The sequence below is a fragment of the Martes martes genome, assembly GCF_963455335.1.
Source record: "Martes martes genome assembly, chromosome: 4".
Taxonomy (NCBI): domain Eukaryota; kingdom Metazoa; phylum Chordata; class Mammalia; order Carnivora; family Mustelidae; genus Martes; species Martes martes.
The window spans coordinates 59,268,915-59,296,884 of NC_137891.1; the positions used below are offsets into that span (position 1 = coordinate 59,268,915).

Consider the following 27,970-nt stretch of genomic DNA (forward strand, 5'->3'; position numbering starts at 1 on the left):
CTTTCTCTGTAATTTTCAGAAGCTTGATTATGTTGTGTCTTTGTGTTTATTCTGTTTGGGATTTGCCCCGCTTCTGAAACTGTAGGCTTGTATCTTTACCAGAATTTAGTACATTTTTGCCATTATTTCTTCAGATTCTTTTTAGCCCCAGTCACTGTCTCTTCTCCTCCTGGGATTCTTATGACACAAATATTAGATCTTTCATTATGATCCTGGAAATATCTGTATCTCTGTTCACTTTTCTCCATCTATTTTCTCTCTGTTGTCCAGGTTGGGGATTTTCTATGTTTCTATCTACAAATTTACTAAATCTTTTTTCTGTTTTCTCTACTTAGTTTTTAATTTTGGTTATTTTATTTTTCAGCTATAAAGTTTCTATTTGGTTCTTCTTATGCCTTCTGTTTCTTTGGTGAGACTACATTTTTTCATTTCTTTCAAATGTGTGTATAATTGCTTCTTTTTTTTTTTTTGGAGGGAGAGAGAATGAATAAGCGGGGAGGAGGGTCAGAGAGAGAGGGAGAAGCAGACTTTCTGCTGAGCACGGAGCCCGACATGGGACTTGATCCCAGGACCCTGAGATCACGACCCGAGCTGAAGGCATACACTTAACCGACTTAACCAGGCACCCCTGTAATTGCTTTTAAAAGCGTTTTTATAATGGCTTCTTTGAAACACTTGTGAGATGAATCTAACATCTATGTCATCTTGGTGTTGGCATCTCATGATTGCCTTTCCTCTTCAAGTTGAGATTATCCTGGTTCTTGGTGTAATGAATGATTTTCTGTTGAATCCTAGATGTTTCAGGCATAATAAATCTCTGTGTCTTATGTATGACTTCTGTTTTTTTAAATCCCCTGTTGCACCAGCTAGGGATCTTGGAGTGCCACCTTGTTACTTGTTATGGGTAGAAGTTCACTTTCTCCACTGAGTTCTGTTGACACCCTGATGGGAAGAGGGGGGCATGTTATAACTGCAAAGTGGTGAAAGTCCTGACCCTCCACTGTGCCCCTTCTGAGACACCCCAGTGAGAGGATATAGCGTGCCTCAATATCACTAGATTGAGACAAAAGCCTAGGAATCCAGCAGGGGTAAAAGTTATGACTCCTCTTCAGCCTTCTCTATCACCACCCTAGTTGGGGAATTGGGTCACCTCATTAATCTGGCAAGGGTAGAAGTCTAAGCTCCGCAGTTGGTCTTTGCTGATGGGAGTGGGGGTGGGTCTGCCATATTTTCCATGGTGTTTGGTTGGAATAGGGAAGTTATCATCTAAATGTTTTCTGTCTTGCTAATTTATTCTTTTTCTGACCCTTTGGATAGAGCAAGCATATTTTCTTGGGGTTTTATTATTGCTATTATTGTTATTTTTTTTTTTTAGAGATTTTATTTATTTATTTGACAGACAGAGATCACAAGTAGGCAGAGAGGTAGGCAGAGAGAGAGGAGGAAACAGGCTCCCCGCTGAGCAGAGAGCCCGATGCGGGGGCTCAATCCCAGGACCCTGGGATCATGACCCGAGCCGAAGGCAGAGGCTTTAACCCACTGAGCCACCCAGGCACCCCTGTTGTTATTATTATTATTATTTTCTATATCCATTGTCATTTCCATGTTGCCAGCTTCTCTGGCATACAGTCCAGGATACATGAGGCAAAGAGAAAACTGAGAGATTCACCATTCTGTTGTTTCTTGGGTCTTGAAATCCCTAGCTTGGATTCTTCCTCCTTGTCTCCTGCTTTCTGAATCCTCTTACGTTTGTCTTATATATAATATCCCAAGCTTTTACTTGTACTTAGCAGGAAGAATAGGGAGATGTAGATCTGTTTCATCTTGTCTGAAAGTAGAAGTCACAATGGTCTTTGCATCATGAATGTAATTATATTTGAAAACAGATACAGTATGTTTCTAAAATCTGTAATTCCTGAGTAGAAAGCAACACTTCCAATATTTCTTATAAAAAAATAACTAAATGCTGTTATAAATTAAACTGGTATATAATGAAAAGATTTGTAAGGTCTTGTCTTTAAAGTGATATTCAGTACAATACAATAGAATTCTAATACATGAAAATTAGTTGGTTGGCCCTATTGGGAGGAGATTGTGTTAGGTTAACTTCGGTGGTGTACTAACTGCCTAAATGAACTGTAATTTTCCTTTGACCTTGGAAAAAAATTTTCTTGTTAAAAAGCTATTTTGTTTTAAGCCCTATAATAGATTTTAACATGTCTTGTTATAAATACATAAATATGTGGGAATGTCAAAGCATGAGTGCACATTACAAAAGACAGAAGATTCTTTTCTGGTAGCTATGAAATTGACTGTTAAAAATCACCTAGTGCTTTTTTTTTCCAATGGAGATGTCAAACTAAAATAACTATATATGTGCGTGTATGATTTACTTTCTAATTAATTGACTTCTTCCTTAGACTTCCACTAGCATAGTGAGTAGAAACTGAAAAGTGAAGAAAAAAGATTTGGGATTTTTGTCATACATACTCATCCCTTAAAGTAAGAGCGCAATTATCTCCCTTGACAATATTGATAACACATCTGTTGTTGCATTTGCTATGCAATTTTTAATCTGTGACTTACAGTAGACATAAATCTATACATCTCTGCCAAATTTTTTACCAAGTACAGGCATGTAATTTTCAAAGCTTATCCCAAGCATAGAATTTCTGAAAGAGAAAAGATAATTATAAGTTGAGTCTCAGTTTTTATAATGTGATTTCCTTCATTCACTTACCCCTTTAGAGCCATTAATGTGACAAGCATATCACATACAGAATGAAACAGATTATTCCAACAGCTAAAATGCAGGTACACGACTGAACATGTTAAATATATGTTTACATTTTAGTTACAAAGGAGTTGATTTTAGTTATGAAAAGGATTGGGAAAAACTTTAGAGAAAGTCAGTGACAGACGTTATCCTAATGTAGTATTACTGTTAATAATTATATATCTTGTCATGTCTTTGATTATATTATTATGATATGTTACAATTGTAATAAGAATATCTAATATATATATATTTTAATGCTAACCATGAGTCAGACATTGTTCTAAGTGCTTTTCGTGGACTTTATTACATATAAATTAATTCATTAATTGAATATAGAACTAACATAATGTAGCTTTTTACTGTTGACCGCAGTTGACCTAAATAAGTAAGATGATTTACATGTCATCAAGCAGTTAAGAATGTTTAATACAAATTTAAGCTATTTATTAGGGCAATATTTATCAAATAATAATGTTTCACATTTTGCCAAGAGAATGCTATTTTGTGTGTTAATAAAGATACAGGTCTTCCATACTGCAGACTGCAAAAGTCAAGCGTATTTTTGGCATGCTTATTCTTAGTTCCAGTGTTACACCTGTCACTCTTTAGCTCCTTGCTGCCTTTTCTTCTCTATGCAGAGCTTCTAAGCAGTAGCTAAAAGGGGATCTCTGCCTGCCTCTTTGCAATAGACCCCACGGTTCATGAACCTGAGATGCACTAATCAAACATGTTTTCTTGCCACGGTGATTATGCTAGGTATCACATATGAATGCACAGGTGTTTATCTTTCCTTAGTGATCTAAAGAGCACCTTTCTTTAAACATGGGTCTTTTTCACACCCTCCTCACTTTTGTCCCACAGGGAGTGACCATTAAAAACATCTGACAGCAAACATTTAACCAGTTTCCCTCTGAGATTAGTAAAATATTTAGTAGTCCTGCAACATCAAGGAATTTCAGCCCTGCAGGAAATGGTTTGATGGAACTTATTTTGGAGTTAGGAGGTAGGGAATTGACATTTTCACTTGGATGCCCTCTCATATTTTCAAAATGGCATGAAAAAATTTACATACCTAACTTTTAATGTAAATTATTCTAAGGCTTATAGTATTTTTCTTTATTTCTTAAGTTATATGAATGGTTGAAGTGATGTGTATCTCCTCTTCAGGAAAAAGAAATCTCTAGACTGGCAAAATCAGTAGTAGAATGGACGATTATAGCATCTCATCTGGGTTTATGTGATTACAAGTCAAAACTAGAAAACTTATTTTAAAATAAAAACTATTATAGATTTGTACATTTCAAAGATAGCCACATTGTTTAATTTACATATATTGAAATTTTCTGCCCATCTTCTATGGAATAATTTTTGTAAATCCATAAAAAAGAAACAAAATGTCATTTTACAGTATTTGATAGTGTTATAAATCCAAAACAAGTGCTATAACATTATAACAATCAAGATCAATTGCTAACATTTTAGAGTACCAAAGATGGCAAAATGACGTGATTTATAGACAATAAATCTTAAAGTACACATAGAAGATGACTTTTTTAATCTTCTAAAATTATCTTTATTCAGTTTTCTCTAATCAAAATCAAGGTCCTGTGACACCGCATACTGGAATTGTTAGGGCCACGTTTGTAGGAACACACTGCTCTGTTGCAACAGAAAATGTTGCTCTGTCAGTTCTGAAGAGGTAGTGGAATTTTATTACCCTAATTATTTCAAGCTAGTAGTCCTAAGAATTCTGGCTTCTGCTGATGCTTTGAATCACAGGAAGCGTTTTTCTGTGTAGAAGGATGAATTTCAGAATGTCATTTGCACATTATCATTTTTTTGACATTCATAATTTTATGAACTCTAATGTTGTTATGTCCAAGAAGAAAATATGAAACTGAACAGAGCCGTATCAAACTTGTTTTTACAAGTGGCTGATGGAGTGGTGTGTGAAGTGTGACTATCTCTTAAGGGTTCTTATCTGTAGATTATTACTTTTTGTTTAATTTGGAATTGTCCTCAATCAATAATTTCCTGTATTTTCCACATAATTTTATATGCTTTATTGGGCAGCCTCAGTGCAGTGGAGGTATAAACATGGAATGATTTTATATTTTTCCAGTCACCACTTTACTCCATACTCTGTCAGGTCTCCCATTCATGTTCCTTTTTTGATGTCTAGTTATGTTTAGCTTTTTTTAAAATTTAATTTCTTTTCAGTGTAACAGAATTCATTATTTATGCACCACACCCGGTGCTCCATGCAATACGGTGCCCTCCATAATACCCACCACCAGGCTCACCTAACCTCCCACACCCCCCCCCCCGCCCCTTCAAAACCCTCAGATTGTTTTTCAGAGTCCATAGTCTCTCATGGTTCATCTCCCCCTCCAATTTCCCTCAACTCCCTTCTCCTCTCCATCTCCCCGTGTCCTCCGTGTTTTTTCTTATGCTCCACAAATAAGTGAAACCATACGATAATTGACTCTCTCTGCTTGACTTATTTCACTCAGCATAATCTCTTCCAGTCCCATCCATGTTAATACAAAAGTTGGGTATTCATCCTTTCTGATGGACGCATAATACTCCATAGTGTATATGGTCCACATCTTCCTTATCCATTTGTCCGTTGAAGGGCATCTTGGTTCTTTCCACAGTTTGGCAACTATGGCCATTGCTGCTATGAACATTGGGGTACAGATGGCCCTTCTTTTCACTACATCTGTGTCTTTGGGGTAAATACCCAGTAGTGCAGTTGCAGGGTCATAGGGAAGCTCTTTAAAAATTGAGTCTAGTTCATGGTAAAATGCCAAACTCTGATCCCAGCCATTGCAAGCCAGTCAGTTTGGCTCAAGACACTTGGAGGAGGGAGGGTGTACACTGATTTCTTTTTCCCTTCCTCTCATTCCAGTGTCTTTGAATATAGATGTTGGGGTGGGGGCTTTTGAGACCTCTTTGTCATACTCCATCTGTTTCATTTTGTGGCCTTATTGCACTGGTGTTGGGAGGCCTGGAAGGGGACCAAGATAGGGGGAGATGATGTCCTAACTTGGTTTCATCCACTCTGGTTTCCATGTAGATGACATTCATAATTTTCTTTAGGCAGCATTTAGTTTCTTCCAGTTTCCTCTGTCCCTGAAGGACAGCCATATGTCCTTTGGACTTTGCCCGTGGTCCTTGCCTCTGACCCCGTCTGTTGGTAGGTGTCTCTGTTTGGCCTGAGAATCCCTTTGGCTTCTGTTAAGCTTCTCTTTGGCTCATGGGCCAAGGGCTCATGGCTCCAAGGGCCATGAATATGTAGGGTGAGCATATATCCCTTCATCCTTTTCTTCATTTTGTTTTCAGGCACACTGTGTGCCTAGACTCCTTCAGCAAGCTCTCAGATACCTCCAAACTTAATCTCTTTATTTTCCTATGTTTCCAAACTGCTAGGGGCACATACTGATTTCTATCAAGATTTGTTTTCAAAGGAAGCCTATGGGTTCTGCTAGGGGACAGAATGTAAGTACTCCCACTCTGTATTAACTTTTTTCTTAGAGCTATCCCACTCATTGAAAATGTTATATTTCTCATAAGGATGACAATCAAGATAATTCCTTCCCCTTCACTTTCCCCTTCCTAGTTCTTCTGTGTATTGTTGGATCAGTTCTGCTGACTCTTATTAAGGGGTTGGGAATAAGGCCTAGCCTTAATGTTGGCAGCTCTTAGCTCTCCTTTTGTTGTTGGCTGTGGTTCTGGTGTTGATTCTAGGGCAGTAGAGAAAGTCCCATGGGGATTAGGTTCTTTTTAAATGATTAAAAAGCCCAGTGACTTAAATAAAATAGATGGTTATTCTTTTCTCATGGAAAGGTCTGTAAGCTTGTAGTCCAGACCTAGTGTGATGGGTCTGTTTCATGGAGTCTTCAGGAACCCAGGTTCTTGCCTACTCACCACCCTGCCATCTATAGGTTTCAGCCTTGTCCTTTGGCCAAAGATGGTAATGTCTGTCTATATCCCAGGCAATGGACTGACAAAATGAGTCAAGAAGAAGCAAAAGGCAGACACTCAAAATCTCTTTTTTTAAAGTTTCTAGAAAGCTGTTAATGGAGTTCTTTCATTTACCTTCTACTCAGTCACATGGTGTCTTAGCTACAAAGGAGCCTGGGAAATATGAATTTTATTCTGAGCATTCATGTGGCCAGCTAGGAATTACTGTGGAAGAATATTAGAGGACAGTTGGCAGTCTCTGTCACATGCACTGGATGCTCTGACATTTTATTTGTAGCTGTGTGCAGACTTACACCTTTACATTCATCTGTTCTGTATGAGTTACATGTGGTCACCAATGTTGAATGTCTATGGGAGGCACAGTGTTTCATAGGGTATCGCAGGCTTCCAGGAGGAAGTTAATTCTTTCAGTAATAATATCTAAACCATGGATGCAAATGCAGTTTGGAATTTATATTTTCTACTGGGATTGTCTTGTGGTATTTCTGTCCTTTGTAATTTTCATTTCTCTAGAAGAAAGAATAGAACAAGTGTATTCACTGTCAATTTGGATATTTAGGGAAGTGGCATGTCTTTCATACAGACTTTCAACTGATGTCAAAGGGCGATTATGTTTTATTTTAAAAAACATGTTTTATAATAGCACTCTATACGACTTCATATTTTAATGGTACCATAAACAGCTGTGAGCTATAGCTATTTTAGTGTCACCATTTATTGGCTTTTGCATAAACCTGTTATGTGATAAGTTTCATTTTCCCCCCATCATATGTAGCTGATGCATAGTAAACACTTCCATACGCTTGAACTCACATATACTGAGTGACCTTTCAGTTTGCTTAGGAGGTATACTACGGTGATTTAGAACTGTTGTCAAGACTTTCCCCCCAAAGTTAACTTGGAAAAACTATTTTTATAATAAAATCTCTAAAGTGCTTTGGAAATAAGCTTTGTATATTTCCTCGATTTAAACTCTAAACTACTTTTTAGAGATTCCAGAAAGTTTCCCTCCCTTCAGGGAAACTGATGGCAAATCTTAACCCTACCGGCTTAAAAAAGTTCAATTATTAAACTATTAGACTAAGATCCATATTGTTGTCATTTTCAGTCAGATGTCAATTTTCCATGACAAAATATACATGGACCATAATCTATAATAAAGGTATATCACCTAATATAGGGTATTACACAGCAGTCAGAATTAAGCTTCAGAGAACTAACATGTGTTTTAATTTTCTTCCTCACAAATTCAAGATTTTCACCTAAGCTTTTATCCTAGATCTATACACATTTAACAAGTTGAGCCAAGTGATAACTAATAGACCAGTTTTCTCTGTAATATAATTAGTAGGAATTCCATTCTATAGGCTTGTTTCATTAATTTATCTCAAAAGCAATGCTGTTTTTGCTTTGTTAGCTTAGAATTAAAATAAGCGCTGCGTGAAAGAACTTTTGTGAAAGTAGATAAATGATGTAAATTTTCCCACTGGGAAGAGGGACTCACACTTCCCTTTACCCCCATTTACCCTACTTCTGATACAGAATGTGTCTTACATGTGGTTTTAATAATGGTTGGTTTTATTTAACTAAAAGAAAAATAATATGGTAACTTTATTTTGGTCTGCACATTAGAAATCATTTTAGTTTAATTCTATTTGATTGTAATGTCAAAATGTCAAGCAGAACATGATGTAGTGATAGCTGTATATATTTAATAGTGGTTTTATAGAGACTATAATGTAGAAATAGAAGAATGTCACTACCAATTAAGTGACAGTCACACAGACATAGAGTCAAAGATGAGTGAAAATTCAGGTTGACAAAATTCCATTGAAATCAAGTGAACTTTGCCTTATACTTTTGCCTCAAGTCTTTTATGCATTATGCATTACGAAAAGCTGGACTTAAAAAGACAGGTATAGCACTTAATTGCGAATTTTTCTACTGGCTGTTATAGTGTAAAACATTTTATAAAGCATTTCCTCAGCTCTTTCAAAACTTCAGAAGTACTTAAAATGGAATTAAAAGATTTTCCATCGATACTGTAAGGTCCTGATAAGGTTTTAAATATTTGAAGTGTGTTCTGCATAAAATATTTGAATTCTTGTGGAAATATAGAGCCTTTGGACAGGACCTGTTGCATCTGGCTCCCTCTTACAAGTGGTGTTCAGCAGATTGCATGTGTTCTGTTATAGGTTCACTACTGTGATAGACAAAGTGGCAAAGAGTGTGTGACCTGTCTGACATTAGCCCCTGTGCAGATGACTTTCCATGCTATTGGAAGCTCCATTGAAGCCAGCCATGACCAGGTATAATATGCCACTGCCATTTTGCTGCGTTATGGCCCAGCTGAGAAATCAGAGACCATAAAAATGGAAGCTACACGCACACGTACAGCTTTGCTTTCCCTAATATATTATCTACTAGCACCATGTGCTAGAATTTTGAAAACTCCACAATTTTTGTGTTGGGAAACTGGTATCTTAGGAGAGTTAAATTATTTTAGACATCTAATTTGTAGTTCATTATTAACTTAAATATAGAATTCTCTTATACAGAAGAAATAATTGCCCTACAAGTTATCTTCATTTTTAATAATTACATGTAAGAAGCAGGGTTAGCAAAACTAGATAACACTGGAGTCTCACTGTATTATAGTCATTTAGTTCTGTTGAAGAGGGTTGAGTATTACAGAATGTGGTTAAAATAATTGAACTTTCAGAACCATCAACTTACTCCCATAATTTGGGATATTACTAAAATGACGCACCAGTGTTGTTTCTACTTTTAAAGCCTTATTTCTGAAATAAGGCTAAAAATCTGAAAAGTATATTGTTTAATAATAACAGAATTCCTTTGTTTAGTTAGCAGCTTAAAAATGCATCCTGCTTATAAGATAATAGATATTCTCAACTAAAATAATCATCAGATTAGATTAAACTAATGATCTGGGTCATAGAGTTTCTAGTTTGGAGCCAAAATAAATACACATGCACACAATTTACCATTTGACTAACCAGCTGTGCTTTCTAAATTAACTTCATACGCAGAACAGTGGGCACCCACGTTTATATCCATTTCTTAGTAAATTTGAGAGTTTCTTATGGTCTTGCCTGACTAATCTTTTTTTCCTTCTCTCTGAGGAGTACCCTTGCATGAAAAGAATAAAAGAACATAGTGGTGTATCTTCTCAAACACATGATTTATTGTCCAACTCAAAAAAAACATTCTTAAGGGCACACCTCTCTAGTTCATAATGTTTCAGACGTTGTGGGGTTTCCAGTCATGTTTTGTTGATTGATGGCAAGGTATTGTGGGGTTTAGGAAAAAGCAGCTAATTAGGCAGAAAACCTAAGTTTTAGGAACTAACCATAGCGTAAGTTAGATGCAGCTACCTGAGTGGATTCTGCCTCTCTTTAGGACCCTGTTTTCTGGAATGTTATATAAGGGAGTTGGTTAGATGACTTAAAAGACCCATTCCAGTGCTACCGTTTTATGATTCTGTGACTGATCTTCCTGCTCCTGGTTAAATGAAACCAACCAATAATAAGCAGTTGACAGCATATTGACCTTGAAAGCAGTTTTGAGATGACTGCAGTGCTTCTCCGAGTTTGGCCCTGACATACGCTCCTGCTGCAGGAAAGCATGCAGCAGCAGTAGAGGGTGGGACCTAAACAAACTTACAGAACACATTTCCCATAGAAAACGATAACTTAGCTGTATGCTAGGTTCGGGAGAAATGACAGGAATGTTGGACATGGTTCCTGCTGTCGTGGAGCTTGCAATCTAACAACTTTGCTACTCTGAATATTTACCAAAAAGTCTAGCGACTGCTGTACCCCTCTGTATCCATTCATGGCAGAAACAGATGCAAGAGCAGCATGAGATAACCATCCTACAAAGGCCTCTCCTCCTTCAGCCAAGCAAAGAAATGAAAGTGCTTCAGAAGCCCACACACCTGAGAAGAACCCACTGTTAGCAGAGGTAGCATGTTGCTATAAAATAGCACTGGAATGGGAATAGAGACTGAGATAAAACCTAGATTTGCCATGAAGTAGCCGTAGGAACTTGTCTCTGTACCTCTTGGAACTTGGCTTCTTCAGGAGTAAAATAATGAGGCTGGTTCAGGCTTATGCCCAGTCCATGTGGCCACGTGTTATACAAAGCGCTGGGCTGGTGTTAGGCCATATGGCACCTTTACAAATTAGGAAAAAAAGATGCTTCTTCCTCAAGGCATTTTACTGCTATCCAAATCCATAAGACTTATAGCAGGAATAGAACCCCCCCACACACCCATGAAGTGTTCAGTATATAACCTGTACAACTGTACATAGAGTTCTTAATACTCGATCTGTCTGGAATGTCAGTTTTACTCAATGGTAAGTAAGTAAAGTTATTTTTATATTAAAGCAAATACAGTTGCATTGGAGATGATGAACTTGCATGAAATTTTAAGGTAAAAAAAGACTTTCAGGAAAGGCATTGATAATGGTCAGATGGATGGATGGAAGATGGATGGTTAGATGCATAAATGAAGGGAGCTATGACTGGAGTGGTCACCCTGTCTGCCAAATGCTCTACTCTGGCAGCCTCCAAGGTACAAATGGAGGTAGGGGCGTGATCAGTGCTTCTCCCTGTACTTGGGTTATCGGGCTCCCTGAGGAAGGGAGACGCAGTGAACCTTTGCTCCACATCCTGCAGCTTTTCTGCATTATGTTGCCATTACCCTTTCCTCATACTGAGGGTCTGTCTAAGCAACAAGTACTTCTTCACCATGCCAAAAGAATAAACTTGATCTCGTAAGTCGGAAAGGGTAGACCACTAAATGCTGCTTCACCTATTAATCAGTAAATACCGGAAAACGTTTTAAAGCAAGAAAAATGGCGATCATTTACAAAATGTTTTCTATTCTTAATTCATTTGAGCCAATGCAGTTGAGCAAACAATAAGTATTCTAGAAAAAGTATACGTAAAATTTAGAGGCAGTCCTTCCTATGAAACTCACGAGGTTCTTATCTATGTAGAAAATGAAGGCGAGAAATGGAAGAACTGTCTAGCCTTGAACATTTACAGTTTACATTATATTTTTAGATTTAACTCCAGGAACTTAGTGAAGTAAAGAGTAAATATATTATCCAGTGTATTTACTCATGTATTAAGGAGTAAAAGGACAAGGACTGTTAAAAATATCTCTATCAAAGGTCCATACAGATCTACAGAATAGAGGAGAGAGATTCAGTATCATCTGTATGCTGATGATGTCCAAATGTATGGAACTTCCAATTCTCCCGCCTCCCTCCACCAAACCTGCCTCTCCCTCTTCCCCTGTCTTTTCCTTTTATCCATCCTGTAGATGACACCGTCATCTACCTTGTTGCTCAAGCCAAGCTCCTTGGAGCATCTTTGCCTCCTCTTTCCTCAAATGCTACATCCAGTTCCAGTATCCTTTCCTCTGAATTACATCTGTCACCAGACCACTTTCCACCACCTCCAGTGTTGCCATTGTAGTCACTATTATGGGTTGGGTTTTTTTTTTAAGGTTTTATTTTTAAGTAATCTCTACACCCAACATGGAGCTTGAACTTAACACCCCCAAGATCAAGAGTCTCATGTACCGACTGTACCAGCTGTACCGACTGACCATCCAGGCACCCCCTATCATGTTTAACCCAAACAATTGCAGTAGTCTTTACACTAGCTTCCTTCTTTCTACTTCTGTTCCGTTGTGTGTATCTTCCGCACAGAAGCCAAAATTATTTTAACTTAATCAGATCACATTATTCAGCTGTTTACAACCTCCCAGTGGCTTCCCATCACACCTACTATAAATCCGGAATTTTTGTTATGGCATGTACGTCCCTATGTGATTTGGCTTTCTCTGATGCTCCAATTGCAATTCCTACCACTCTCCTTTCCACTCGGTATCCCAGTCTCATTGGCTTCGTTGCCAGTTGTATCATGACATAAAAGAAACCAGACTCAAAAGGCTCCATACTATAGATGCAATGTGTATGACCTGGAGAAGACAGAATGATAGAGGTAGAAAACAGATCATTGGTTGCCAGGGCCTGAGGAGGGATTGACCATAAATTGTCACAACAATTTTTGGGGGTGATGGAAATGTGCTATAGCTTGATTGTGGTGTTAGAACATGACTGTATGCATTTATTAAACTTACAGAACTGTATGCTGAAAAGGGTACATTTTATTGTATTCAGATTACACCTCAATAAACCTAGCTTTAAAAAAAAATCCAGATTTATTCCTTTATCAGTGACCCATATATGGAATTGGCCCCAGAGAAATGTAGAAACATGACACGCCCTTTTCTTTCGTGCATTCTCTGAAAATGTTGGACCCACCTTAGAATGCACTAAATTAAACTTAGAGCCTGATTTAGAGCTTCTCTGAATGTTAGTGGTTAGGTAAGGTCTGCTTCAGGCTCGCAGGATTATTGTTAATCTCCAAAAAGTGGTCTAAGCCTGCCTGACTTCAGAGAAACGATCTGTAGTGTTTCCCATTTGGAAACTCTGAACTCTCATCCAAGCAGTGGACAGTCATCCAGGCTAGTTGATGCTTGGCAGTCTCTGTGGTGTCTGGGTGGAAATGGTCTATGTATGTTTGCTTTATTCATCACAGCAAATGTGATACCATACATTTACATTAGTTTAGAATGTTTAACTGTTTAGAATAAAAACAGTTTAAATTCCAGATACTGATTTTCTTTTCAAATATTTTTTAGCAAACATTTGTTGACTTAATAACTCTCTGGGAATATTGCATTAGCTACTAGAGCATACAAAGGTAACTGGCTTCTTCTAGTCCTCGTAATAAGCTAGATAACTAATTAATGTAGTCTTCAGGAGGCTAATCATCCTGTGAAATTTAAAACCTGCAGATCATATGGTGGCTTCAGTGATGAGCAGTCATCCTTACTCATTAGTGGAGCAAAGAGCGCATTTATTTGGTGAGATGGAGCTAGTGGGGGTTTTGCTCTATGTTTTTCAGTAGTTCCTATTTGGAAATTAAATTTATATTGGTTAGTGGTTATTATTAAAAGCAAAATCCTTTGTAATAGTGCAGAAAGGTTTTTGGAATCTTCTAGCTTGATATAATTCACCCAATATTCTTTCCTCTCTCTTCTGGCCTGACACTTTCTACATCTTTCTTCATCACCCTTGGATGTTACTGAGCACTGCTGACTCTCTGTTACTTTCATCAGTCACCTTCTAGGTACCCTCAAAATCATAAACTTCCCTGTCTTTTCTTTTTTTTAAATTCACCTTTATTTAGACTGCATTATTAATCTCACAATCTCAACTATACTGGGTAAGCAGACATAGATTTGTTCAAATACTGCAGGTTAATTTCTAGTTAATAGTTTTACCACTGCCTACCTCATTTTGTTCAGGTTAGCTTTGGAACTCGCTTGCTTCATATAAAAAAAAATGAATAAATCAACCACCTAACCAAGCACTAACTTGCCCATGAAGTGTGACATATGTAAATTACTATTTGCTCTAATCTGACTTCTAGTCAACATAAAATGAAATTATGATATAAATGGTGGTGCATACTTAGCACAGTACTTAGAATTTATGAAATGAAAAATTCTTCAACAGAAAACAGGAACCAAATTTATATTAAATGTGTTTACTGTGTACTAGATACTGTGCTAGGATCTACATCCATTATTTTGCTTAATTCTCATAATAATTCTATGAGGTATAAACTATAGTGTTTGTATATTTGCTTCATGTGCTACATTACCTGTAAGAGTTTATGTGCAGATTAGCAAATCAAGTGCAGTTGTTCCCCATGTGTGTGCTTTGACTGGAATTCAAGGCGGACCTCTCAGTGAAAGGACAGCCACGAAGTGTAACAAGTTACAAATCTAATGGTTATTTCTGTTCTACTTTTGATTAGTTAAATTCTGCTCATAGTTTTTTTTTTTGTTCTAATTAAAAATCTCTTTGCCTTAGTAATTATTCCATAATGTCTTACAGTGATACAGTAATTTAAAACTGAGAAAGTAAAAGCCTTCACACATATTAAGTATATACTATCACAATAATGATACGTGGATTCATTATAGACTATATATAGAACTTTTGTGGTACTAAATGGTCTTAAATGAGTGCATATAGTCCCTTTCCCTTGAGGTAATTGTAGCCTAATGAAGTGTATCAGCTAGGATCCTTTTGGCTACAAGTAACAGAAAACCTGACTCATACTGGCTTAAACAATAAGAAAACTTGTTATCTCCCATAACAGGAAGTTCAGAGGAAGAGTGAACTCCAGGGTTGGTTGATAAAGTAGCTCAGTGATGTCAGTAAGGACTCAGTTTATTCCATTTCTTAGCTCTGCTTCATACTCTGGCTCATGGAAAGATGGTCACAGTCGTTCTCTGTGTCACTGGGAGTGTAGCCACATTTAAAAGAAAATGAAAGAACTGATCATACCGGTCTCCTTTTAGGGGCAAAGACATCTATATCAGGAACTCCTTCAGCCGTCTTTCCTTCATGGCACAAGCTTGGATTGGGTGATTCACAACCCCATCTCTAAACTAGTCACTGGCAAGAGAAATGAGATCATTATGTGTTTATTTTTTATTTTTTAAAGATTTTATTTTTTAAGTAATCGCCCAATGTGGGGCTTGAACTCATAACCCCAAGCTCAAGAGTCACATACTGTACTGACTGATCCAGCCAGGTGCCCCAAGATCACTGTGAGTTTATTGTTTGTTTGTTTGTTCTTCATTTTATTTTATTTCTTTGCAGCATTCACTGCTTATGCATCACACCCAGTGCTCCATGCAATATGTGCCCTCCATAATACCCACCACCAGGCTCACCCAACCCCTGACCCTCCTCCCCTCCAAAACCCTCAGTTTGTTTCTCAGAGTCCACAGTCTCTCATGGTTTGTCTCCCACTCTGATTTCCCCCAACTCGCTTCTCCTCTCCATCTCCCAATGTCCTCCGTGTTATTCCTTAGCTCCACAAGTAAGTGAAACCATATGATAATTGACTCTCTCTGCTTGACTTACTTCACTCAGCATAATCTCCTCCAGTCCCATCCATGTTGATACAAAAGTTGGGTATTCATCCTTTCTGATGGAGGCATAATACTCCATTGTATATATGGACCATATCTTCTTTATCCATTCATCCATTGAAGGGCATCTTGTTTCTTTCCACAGTTTGGTGACAGTGGCCATTGCTGCTATCAACATTAGGGTACAGATGCCCTTCTTTTCACTACATCTGTATCTTTGGGGTAAATACCCAGTAGTGCAATTGCAGGGTCATCGTGTAGCTCTATTTTTAATTTCTTAAGGAATCTCCACACTGTTTTCCAAAGTGGCACCAACTTGCATTCCCACCAACAGTGTAAGAGGGTTCCTCTTTCTCTACATCCTCTCCAGTGCTTGTTGTTTACTGTCTTGTTAATTTTGGCCGTTCTAACTGGTGTAACGTGGTATCTCAAGGTGGTTTTGATTTGAATCTCCCTGATGGGAGTTGAAAGGACGATGATGATGATGAACATTTTTTCATGTGTCTGTTAGCCATTTGTATGTCTTCTTTGGAGAAGTGTCTATTCATGTCTTCTGCCCATTTTTTGACATGATTATCTGTTTTGCGTGTGTTGAGTTTGAGAAATTCTTTATGGATCTTGGATATCAGCCCTTTGTCTGTGGTGTCATTTGCGAATATGTTCTCCCATTCCGTGGGTTACCTCTTGGTTTTGTTGACTGTTTCCTTTGCTCTGCAGAAGCTTTTGATCTTGACGAAGTCCCAAAAGTTCATTTTTGCTTTTGTTTCCTTTGCCTTTGGAGACATATCTTGAAAGAAGTTGCTGTGGCCAATGTTGAAGAGGTTACTGCCTGCCTATGTTCTCCTCCAGTATTTTGATAGATTTCTGCCTTACGTCGAGGTCTTTTATCCATTTTGAGTATATCTTTGTGTATAGTATAAGAGAATCGTCAAGTTTCATTCTTCTACATGTAGCTGTCCAATTTTTCCAGCACCATTTATTGGAGAGACTGTCTTTTTTCTACTGTATATTTTTTCCTGCTTTGTTGAAGATTATTTGACCATAGAGTTGAGGGTCCATATCTGGACTCTCTACTCTGTTCCACTGCTCTAATACACCAGCTCTCTTTACACCTTTACACCTTAAAGAATTAGAGAATCAACAACCAATTAAGCAAGCCCCCCACACAAGAAGGCAAATAATCAAGATTAGAGCAGAGATCAATAGAAGATCAATAGATAGAAACTAGAGATACAGTAGAACACATCAACAAAACTAGAAGCTGGTTTTTTGAAAGAACCAATAAGATCGATAAATCATTGGCCAAACTAATCCGAAAGAAAAGAGAGAGGACCCAAATTAATAAAATTATGAATGAAAAGGGAGAGATCGCGACTAACACTAAGGAAATAGAAGCAATCATCAGAAATTATTATCAACAGTTATATGTCAATAATTTAAGCAACCTAGATGAAATGGGTGCATTCCTAGAAACCTATAAACCTCCAAAACTGAAACAGGGAGAAATTGACAACCTGAATAGACCAATATCTAGTAATGAGATTGAGGCAGTGATCAAAAACCTCCCAGAAAACAAGAGCCCAGGACCTGGTGGTTTCCCTGGAGAATTCTGCCAAACACTCAAAGAAGAAATAATACCTATTCTCCTGAAGCTGTTTCAAAAAATAGAAACAGAAGGAAAATTTCCAGACTCTTTATGAAGCCAACATTACCCTGATCCCCAAACCAGGCAAAGACCCCACCAAAAAGGAGAATTTCAGACCAATATCCCTGATGAATATGGATGCCAAGATTCTTAATGACCCAATAGTACATTAAAAAGATTATCCACCATGACCAAGTGGGATTTATCCATGGGATGCAAAGGTGGTTCAACATTCACAAGTCAATCAATGTGATAGAACAAATCAGAGAAGAGAGAGAAGAACCACATGGTCCTCTCCATTGATGCAGAAAAAGCATTTGACAAGATACAGCATCTGTTCCTGATTAAAATGCTTCAAAGTATAGGGATAGAAGCAACATTCCTCAACTTCATAAAATCTATCTATGAAAAACCCACAGCGAATGTCATCCTCAGTGGGGAAAACTGACAGCCTTCCCACTGAGATCAGGAACACAACAAGGATGCCCACTCTCACCACTCTTGTTCAACATAGTGCTAGAAGTCCTAGCAACAGCAATCAGACAACAAAAAGAAATAAAAGGTATTCAAATTGGCAATGTTTGTTTCTTTTTTAAGACTTAAGTATTTGAGAGAGAGAACGAGCAAGTAGGAGGAGGGACAGAGGGAGAGAAAGAAGCCTGAAGCAGACTCCCTAGTGAGTGCAGAGCCTGATGACCTGGGGCTCGATCCCAGGACATTGAGATCATGTCCTGAATCAAAATCATGATGAAGCCAAAATCAAGAGTCTGCTGCCTAACCAGCTGAGCCACCCAGATGCCTCAAGATCACCATGAATTTAAATGAGGAATTAGATGCCATAAATACAATTTTAAATTTTCTACTAAACCTATTAAAAAACTTAAAAAAAAAACAGGTAAACTTTATCTTAATATATTTTATTTAGGGGCATCTGGGTGGCTCAATTTGTTGAGCGACTGCCTTTGGCTTGGGTCAAGTCCTGCATCGGGCTGCCTGCTAAGTGAGGAGTCTAAGCATCCCTCTGATGCTCCCTCTCTCATGCTCTCTCTCTCTCTCATTCTCTCTCAAATAAATAAGTAAAATCTTAAAGTGTACATTAAATATATTTACTATATATTAAATATATATTTTAAATATATATTTTGGGTATATTGGATATATATATACACACACACACATAATATATAATATAATATATGCAATTTAACCCAATATATCTAAAGTATCACTTCAACATATAATCAACTTCTAAAATTACTGAGGTATTTAATCTTTCTTCATATATCTCATTTTGGATGAGCCACACTTCAGATAGCCCAAACCTATCTCATTTGGATGAGCCACACTTCAGGTACTCAATAGCCACATGTGTTTGGCACGTACAGGTCTGTGGGAATTATGATTTTGTCCCTACCTTTGTCTCCATTCTCTTCCTTCACCATTTGCCCATATACCCACACTTCATGTTCTGGCACTTTTGAGTTTCCATATCTCATGCTTGCTTGCATCTGTATCTTTGTTTCTACACCTTCCCTCTGTTTGGGCCATTCTGTCCTTGCTCATAAGAGGAACTTTAATTGTTGTGTCTGTCAGATCCAACCAAGCTGTCACTCCAGTCAACAGGTCTTCCCCAAACCTACTTTCTACATTATTCCACTATTACACTTATCAAACTGTCTTCCCATTGTTTTTCGTATTGGTCTACTCATTAGGCAGTGACCTCTGTGAGGTACAGGGCAGTGTCTCATTCACCTTAATATTCTCCATGCCTGTGCTCTGGCACATAAAAGACACTCAATTCATGTTAATAGATTGGAATTGAATTGAATTTTGAAGAAAATGAGAATAACTTGGATTTGGTAGAATTAGTGAGAGAAATACAATCTTTGACCGAGTATGCTTTCTCTCATGATGGCCTTATAAGGACATTATTTGTGAAAGCATTCTGGAACTTACATATGTTGACCTCAGAGTATTTACATACTCTGAATATATATGTCATTAAGAATCCATCATATATTTCCATGAATTTGTGTTTATATCCTCTAACTTGTCTAACCTGTCACGTATACGCCTACAACCTTCTCAGGGTCTTCAAGTTTAAGGGACTGCCTCCTGATTCTAGGATTCCATAGTGTAGCATACAAGTCAATATTCACTGAAAAATGTCCTTGGGGACTGCAGTCCTCAGAATCTAAAGAGGGATGAACTTCATAGGTTTGAACCTAAGACAAAGTTTTGTATTAATATAATAAGGGCATATATAAGTGGCATTGGCTAATAACAGACCCCATGTCATCATCATCATCCTAGGATATCTATAATAGGGTTGTGGCATTCTTTGTTTTACATAGATTCAATATGGGTTTTGAACTTCAGCTGTTACACTTGCCACACATAGCAAGCCACAGCTGAGTGCAGTGTGTGTGTGGGGGGGGGGGTGGTGTTTTCAACAGAAAGAGTATGATCACTGCCATTGGCAGCTTCTGCAAGGTCCTGCAGCTGCCAGAATTCAAAACATAACTTGATTTCCATTTACTTTTTATGAAATAGGTGCTAAGAGAGATATTAGAAAGGCACATCAACTTTAATGTTTCCTTTGAGAAATTGCTTTCATATTTACTGATGTTTTTTTCATATTGAGTTATTTCAAAATATCTCCTCTACTTGAAACATATCTCATGATTATATGACTAAAATTTCTTCTTCTGACTTTTAACTTTGTTATATGAAATTCTCATTTTACACCAATATATATTATAGTTAAGGAATTTACTCATATCTTTATTTCTTTACATTTTATAGTTTAGTAATTAGCCCAGTAGATCACATAGTGTTTTGTTTTTGTTTTTAGTTTTTCTTTAATTGAGGTATAATTGACATATAACATTGTATTAGTTTTAAGTGTATAACATTTTATGTAAATTAGTGCCACAGTAAGTTTAGTTAACATGTATCACAATACATAGTTATAAATTCAGTTATACCTTCAAAGAAAACATTTCAGAAGGAAGTCACTAGGAACAACTTCTCCCAATAGTTAATTACTCATCGATGGACTAGAATAGGAGTCAGCAAACTATGGCCTGCAGGCCAAGTCGAGCCTACCATCTGAATTAAGAATGGTTTTCAGATTTTGAAATGATGGAAAAAAGATCAAAAGAAGAGTAATACTTCATAACATGTGAGAATTATATGGAATTCAAATTTTGGTGCCTATAAATAAAGTTTGATTGGAACATAGTCATACTCATTCATTCAGGTATTATCTGTGGCCACTTTCACTCCACAGCATCGGAGATGGGTAGTTATGAAAGAGACCTTATTGCCTGCAAAGCCTGAAAGACTTACCATCTGCCCCTTTACAGAAAAAAATCTGTTGGTCTAATTCCTGGAGTAGAAGAAACAGGCATTCACCTTCTGAATTTGTATCAAATGGTTGTTTTATACATGGTCACTCAGAGTTCATTCTCTTTTAGAAAGCCAGTTTTCTGGAAATACTTCCCATATTATAGCACAGTTCGACTTGATTGTGAATTTTGGATTTATTTACTCTACAATGGAGATCAGTTTTATTCGCTAAGGGAATAATAAGTCTTTCTACATCAACATTCATCAGAGCACTGGAAGAAAGTTTGTCTTTAGCAAAGGTTACTTTTGTCTCCTTTTGAAATCCCATTTAGAAATCATAGTTGGACTTTTTTTTTTTTTTAAGTAGTAGGGAATATTCTCTTGCTTCTGTAGTTATCTTTCACTTCTTTCATTTCAGATGTGTAAGCAGTTTCTAGAACCAACAGTGAGTTATAGGGGAAGGTAGTGGGAAGACTAAATATTATGTAGTTTATAACTGACTCAGGATTTCATTTATGCTTAGTATAGCATGACCACATTTCTAAGAGGTTGCATATATCCAGTGATACTGTGCACACAAGTGACTTATTAACTTGACCTATAAAATAATTTTGGACTGTAGTCAAAACCCAGGAACTTAACTTATTGCTTTATTTCTCCCACTTTTTCCTGAAGTGATGAATAACAGCTATTTTAATCAATGGAAAGTGTGAAATTTCAAGTTTCAAAAACCCCGACTTTTCTCAACTACACTAAAAATGATTTTTAGGGTGGTTATTTGACCCATATCCCAGCTTACCTGTAGCTCAGTGTTTCAAAAGAGATTACTCCTTTGAAGATAATTTCATGTTCATGATCTCAACAAATTTAAGTACAAAACCAAAGTATTTTCTAGATTTTTCTCCCTAATAACTTCTGTTCAGTTTGGGACCTACATACATACTCCAAGTCAATAGTTCCTTAATTTTTAATTCAGTTTTCTAATTTTACATTATTTAAGTAGGAATTTAATATTTCTGCTGATCTGTAGATCAATATATATGAAGTCGATTTGAAGATCATTGGGGAAATACCCCACAAACCTTTCTGTTAACAGTTCATACTAATGAAATCATAACCAGATACATTATTTAAACAATAAATACCATATGTATATAATTGAGTAAATGGATGTGAAAGTTATAGTGGAAAACTGTTGCATATATAGACTTTTTTAAAGTGACGATCAATGGAATATAGCTCCCTAGGCCACAGATTTGAGAGCATTATTGCCCACCGGAGGTCACTTTTACTACCTAAAGAGTATTACCTTCCTCGTAAACTCAAATTATGGTGTTGTGTCTGATTTATTATACTATTTAAAACTGAAAAACAGAAACCTTCTCTCTCTTAGTAACACACCTTCAATTAAGTCATGCCCCTCCCCATTTCCAAAATTCTTTTTTAGACAAACTAGTTGTTTTTCAGAATATTCAGTTTTATTCTTTCATTGCTAATCATTATTTGGCCCGCTCTCTTTGTTTCTAAGTTGGCAGCTAATGCCTTTCAGATCACATATTTTTAAAATAGCCTTTAGTTAATTTGCTTCTTTTTGCATCCTCTGATGAAAGAATTTGAAGATAGTTTTAAGCCCCCAAATGTTTAACATATCTGAAATTAGTAAGGGTCAATTAGTGATTAAAAAAAAAAAAAGTCTATTATCCTTGCTAGGCAATCCAGTGGTGTGCTACCAGCAAACCTGGTACCTTTGGCAAGAAGTGGCACCATTCTACCAAGACCCATGCTTAAATTTCTCACTCTGAAAGACTAATACGCCAGTAGGCTTCCTGCTTGGTTCACTAACCTCTTTTGCAGAGAGAGAGGTCATGCCTTCACATAGGTTCTTGCTGTAGAAGAAAACATAAGAGATCAGCTCTTGGATAGATTTGCTTGGCTGCAGTTTCATTGCAGATACATTTCTGCTTTTAGGCCACTGTTTGCTGGTCTCCTTACCTAGCAGATCCTTACTGTCTTTTTGGCTGAACCTTGAACTCTGACTCCTGGCGATTTAGCTCCTGTCTGGTTTGTTGGTTTGTCTTGGCCTACTAGTACTTTTGTTCTGTTTGGTCTTGTACTGCCTAACTGACCCTTGACATTGGCTTCTGAATGTTGTGTGTCCTTCTCTGCACCTTGCATTACAGACACTCATTGTTCTCATATTGCTCTCCAAAACGAAAAGTGCTTATGATTGACAGAAGTCCATATTATCAATATTTTATTCTACAGTCTTTATTAAATCCAGAGAATATCAATTGACTTATTGGTGGGACTGATATTCAGTTCGTGTCCTCTGATATAGTTGTGCATATGTACATTAATGGTTTAAATACTTTCATACTACTTGACAAATAGCTACTGCCCCATATTCTACCCCCTACCATCATGGCCTCATGTCTAGGACCTGTAGGACCTCTTCATGGTCTAGGAATATTATAATGGATCATTTCTTGGGACAACAGGAGTTTTCAGGACTGTTTTGTTGTCTGATTTCATTGGTGTTCATGCCACACAACTATTAAAAATGTTAAATATCACTTCTTCTTTCAGAGGTATATGTAAGAGTTAAGTTCTTTGTGGGGGGAGGCACAGAGACATCCTAAAGTGATCATTTTTCTTAAGATTTTTAAAAATTTCCCTAGGAAAAGAAGAAGCATTTTATTAATTCAGCAATCATATACTAAGCATGTTCATCACTGTAGTAAACAGTAAGAAGTATTTCCAATTTTGTAAACTGGGGAAGCCCTCAAATTGAGTATAATCAAAGGTTGGAGATGGGCTCTATGGGAACTCTCTGTACTTTCTGTTCAATTTTACTGTGAATCTAAAATGCTTTTAAAAATAAAATCCATGTAAAAGGGAAAAATATTGGAGAAAAAACACATATAGAAACAATTAAGGACTGATTGCAGGCTGACATGATTAATGTCAGAAGTGTTTACAAAATCTATATATGTGTATGAATATTGAAAAGCTGTGGAATACAGAAATGATTGAGAGTAGAAGAGTTCACCTCAATCCGCTCCTTCTAGGAGTTGATGAACCCAAAATTGAAAGACAAATTGCAAGGGCTGTCCACACAGGGGAACAACATGAAAAAATTAGAAACATGGAAATTGGCAAAGGAATATTTGGGGAAAGAAAAACTCAACTTGGCGGGAGCTCCAGGAATAAATGATGTTGCATAAGATCAAAGCAGTTGAGTACATTTTGACAGGTTAAGCAGCATGAATTTTATGTTTTTGCAGCAAAGAACCATTCTTCAGTCAGTAACAAGGGATATGATTATCTGGTGTCTGTAAGATCAGTGTAGTGGCCAGATACAGAATTGACTGTGGTGGGGACGAAAGCTTCTGTCATAGTAATTCAGGAATGAATAGGTACTGGTTATCTTGATGGGTGTGTCTCTAAAAACGGCAAGAAAAACAGCATCTCTCCCAGAGACACACTGCATAAAAAGAATCAGCAGAACTTGGTGACCAGCTGAGTGTGGCAGGAGGAAACAGAGGGATTAAAAATAGCTTTAAAGGCACACTACCAATATGGCAGAATGAGAGCTGGACAATTGTTTTCAAAAAGCAACATGAGACTAGACAAAAGTATCAAAAAGTGTAATTTTAACACTCTGGAAATTGACCAAAAGCACTCAACAAATTGAAAAGCATTTATTCATGGAAAAAACTAGTGGACTTCAGGTAAGAAAAGTAGGATTCTGTGGTGTTCCTGTCTGGAGCTGCTGCCATGCCCCACCTTCAGGCTCAGTCAACATAGTAGTTCTAGAATGATGAGGAAAGCCATGAAAACCAGAAGTTTCATTGGAGGAATGGCCTCACTTGGTTTTAAGTGCAATGTGAAAAACCCTATGCCCACAGGCATTGTGAATAACAGTAGACATCTTGGTGGCAAACAAATAGGAAATGCTAGCTAGTAGCTTAGTAAACCTGAGGTTACAGTCTTGGTTGGGGTCAACAACAAACCAACAGGCTAGCCAGAAATTTACGAAGGAGATTTGGGAAATGATACCGTGAAAGGAGCCCTGAGAAGCCAGAATATTTTCCTGGCTGATCAACAGGCTTTATACATCTGCATGAGAGACCAGAGAGGGCCCAAGATAGCTATACATACCTTGCTGCTCGTGGAATTCTGCACGTATGCAGAGGAGATGCAAAAGGGTCTGGCAGAAAGTAAATGCCAAGGCAGACTTGAGAACTGCTTGAGCTTTAGATGAGCTCCCCAGCCCAAACACAGCTCCATTGGCAACATAAAAGCTTTATTGGCTTCTTGTGTTTGAGCACAATTACTAATCAATAATTGACTAAGCTATGCAGACACAAGCGTGACTCCTAGGAAGTCAGAGAGAGACACAAAGAACCACGTGCCATGGGGAAATCAATTCCACAGATTTAATCTAGGCAAATTCATAGCAGAAGAACAGCAACAACTCCAAGAGAGGAACATCAAAATCCAGAGTTATTCCACTATAGTATCTTAAATTCCAGTTTTTAACAACAACAAAAAAATCACAAGATAAGAGAAAGGAGGTAGAAAAAAATACTGAGTGGAAAAAAAATGTGGGCCCAGATATTGGACTTAGCAGACAAAAACTTCAAAGCAGCTATAATAAATATCTTCCAAGTAATGTAAGGAGCCACATTTAAGAACTAAAGAAAAACATAATGACAATAATTCAAGAAATAGAGACTCTCATTGAGGAGATAAAAATTATTTAGTAGATCAAGTAGAAATTCTAGAAATAAGAATTACTGAAATGAAAAATTCACTAGAGTTTTCAACAACAGTTTTGAGATGGCAGAAGAAAGAATCCATGAACTTTAAGATGGATCAAAAGAAATTATCCAGTCTGAAAAACAGAGAAAAAAGAATGAAAAAATTGAACAGAACCTCAGAAACTGTGGGACAACATCAAGCAGCATATATCATAAAATAACATTAAACACCATTATCTAGGTTGACTTAACATCTGAAAATCACCTACTATATACATCAGATTAGTAAAGGAGAAAAAAACACAATAATCTCAGACACAGAAAAAGCATTTAACAAAATCCAGTGCCCATTCCTGATTAAAAACTGAACAATTAGGAATAGAACTCTTAGGTGTTTTCCTAACTTGATAAAGGACATCTGAAAAATCTATAGCTAACGTCATCTTAATGGTGAAATATTGAATGCCTTGCCCCCTAGTTTGGAAACAAAGCAAGGATGCCTGCTCTTAGTGCTTCTACTCAACATTATTCTAAAGATTGTAGCAAGGGCAAAAGAAAAAAGAAGGGGGGGGGCGGGGAAAGGAACAAAAGGCATGCAGCTTGGAATGGAAGAAACAAAACTGTCTTTATTTGTAGACGACATGATCCTGTATTTAGAAAATCCTAAGAAATCCACACATATACACATATACCCAAATACCTGTTAGAACTTAAAAACAAGTTCACAAAGTTATAGAATACAAATTAATATTAAAAAATCAATTGTGTACTAGATACAAAGATACTAGAAACACATATTCCAAAAATAAATTTAAGAAGACTATTTCCTCAAAATAGCATTGAAAACAATAGAATATTTAAGAATCAATTTAACCAGAGAGGTACTAAGATCTTTACCTTGAAAGCTACAGAACATTGCTGAGAGAAACTAAAGATCTAAATATATGAGAGACATTCAACATTCATAGATTAGAAGACCCGTTATTGTTAATTTGCCACTTTCCCCCAGATTGACCTATATGGTCAATGCAATTTTTGTCAAAATCCCAGCAGGCTTTTTTTTGGTTTGGTTTGGTTTAGAAATTGACAAGCTGATCCTAAATTTAGTGGAAATGCAAAAAGCCCAGAATATTTAAAACAATTTTGAAGAGGAAGAACAAAATTGGAAGACTTACACTACTCAATTTCAAATTTTTTACTGTAAGACTACATTATTCAAGTTAGTGACATAGGGATGAACAGGTAGATCAATGGAACAGATTCAAATGGAACAGTCCAGAAATGAATGTTTATATTTAAGTTCAGTCTATTTTCCGCAAAAGTGCTAAGGAAATTAAGTGGGAACGGATTCTTTTGTCAAGAGATGGTACTGGGAAAATTAAATATCCATATGAAAAAACACAAATTTAGAGTCTCACTTCAACCACATACAAAAATTAACTTAAAATCATAAAAGTCTTAACTGTAAAACCTAAAGATGTAAAACTTCTGGAAAAAATGTAGAAATTTTCATGACCTTGGATTAGGCAAAGTTTTAGATTCAACACCAAAAGCATAATCCATAAAAGAAGAAATTGGTAAATTGGATTTTATCTAAACATAAAACTTTCATGCTTCAAAAGACACCATTCGGAAAAAGGGAAGAAGGAGCGCCTGGGTGGCTCAGTCGGTTGAGCATCTGTCTGCCTTCAGCCCAGGTCATGATCCCAGGGTCCTCCTATCGAGCCCTGCATCGGGCTTCCTGTTCAGTGGGGAACCTGTTTCCTCCTCTCTCTCTGTCCCTCCCCACTGCTTGTGCTCTCTCTCACTCTATCTCAAATAAATAAGCCACCAGCTAGAGGAAACTATTTATGAATCATATATCTGTTAAATTACTTGTGCCTACAAATAAATGAAGAGCTCTTATGAACACAATAATAAGAAGGCACTCAATTAAAATGGATAAATGGTATGAATAGACGGTTCATCAAAGAAAATGTGTGATTGGCTAATAAACACCCGAGAAGATGCTCAACATCATTAGCCTTAGGGAAATGCAAAGTAAAACCACAATGAGATACAACTTCACACCCACTACGATGGTTATACTAAAACAGACAGACAGTAACAAATGTTGACAAGGATGTGTGGCGAAACTGAAACCTTCATGGCTTGCTGGTGCGGATGTAAAATTGTACGGCCACTTTGGAAAATCATCTGGCAATTTCTTAAACATGATGCAGCAATTCTACTTTTATTTTATTTATTTTTTTTTTAAGATTTTATTTATTTATTTGACAGACAGAGACCACAAGTAGGCAGAGAGGCAGGCAGAGAGGGAGAGAGGAGGAAGCAGGCTCCCCGCCAAGCAGAGAGCCCGATGCGGGGCTCGATCCCAGGACCCTGAGATC

At 37.1% G+C, this 27,970-nt stretch overlaps 1 protein-coding gene across 11 annotated transcripts in view; it reads left to right on the top strand.

Moving 5' to 3' along the window:
- Window positions 1–27,970, top strand: part of STAU2 (staufen double-stranded RNA binding protein 2) — a 322,366-nt gene that overhangs the window by 199,301 nt on the left and 95,095 nt on the right. For 6 of the 11 annotated variants that reach the window (XM_080800581.1, XM_080800579.1, XM_080800584.1 and 3 more), the window contains one exon: window positions 8,962–9,075. The exons of the other annotated variants lie outside the window; for them this stretch is intronic. In XM_080800581.1, coding sequence (XP_080656707.1) covers window positions 8,962–9,075 — 114 coding nt within the window. The remainder of the gene's footprint in view (window positions 1–8,961; window positions 9,076–27,970) is intronic. 11 annotated transcript variants of the gene reach the window in all.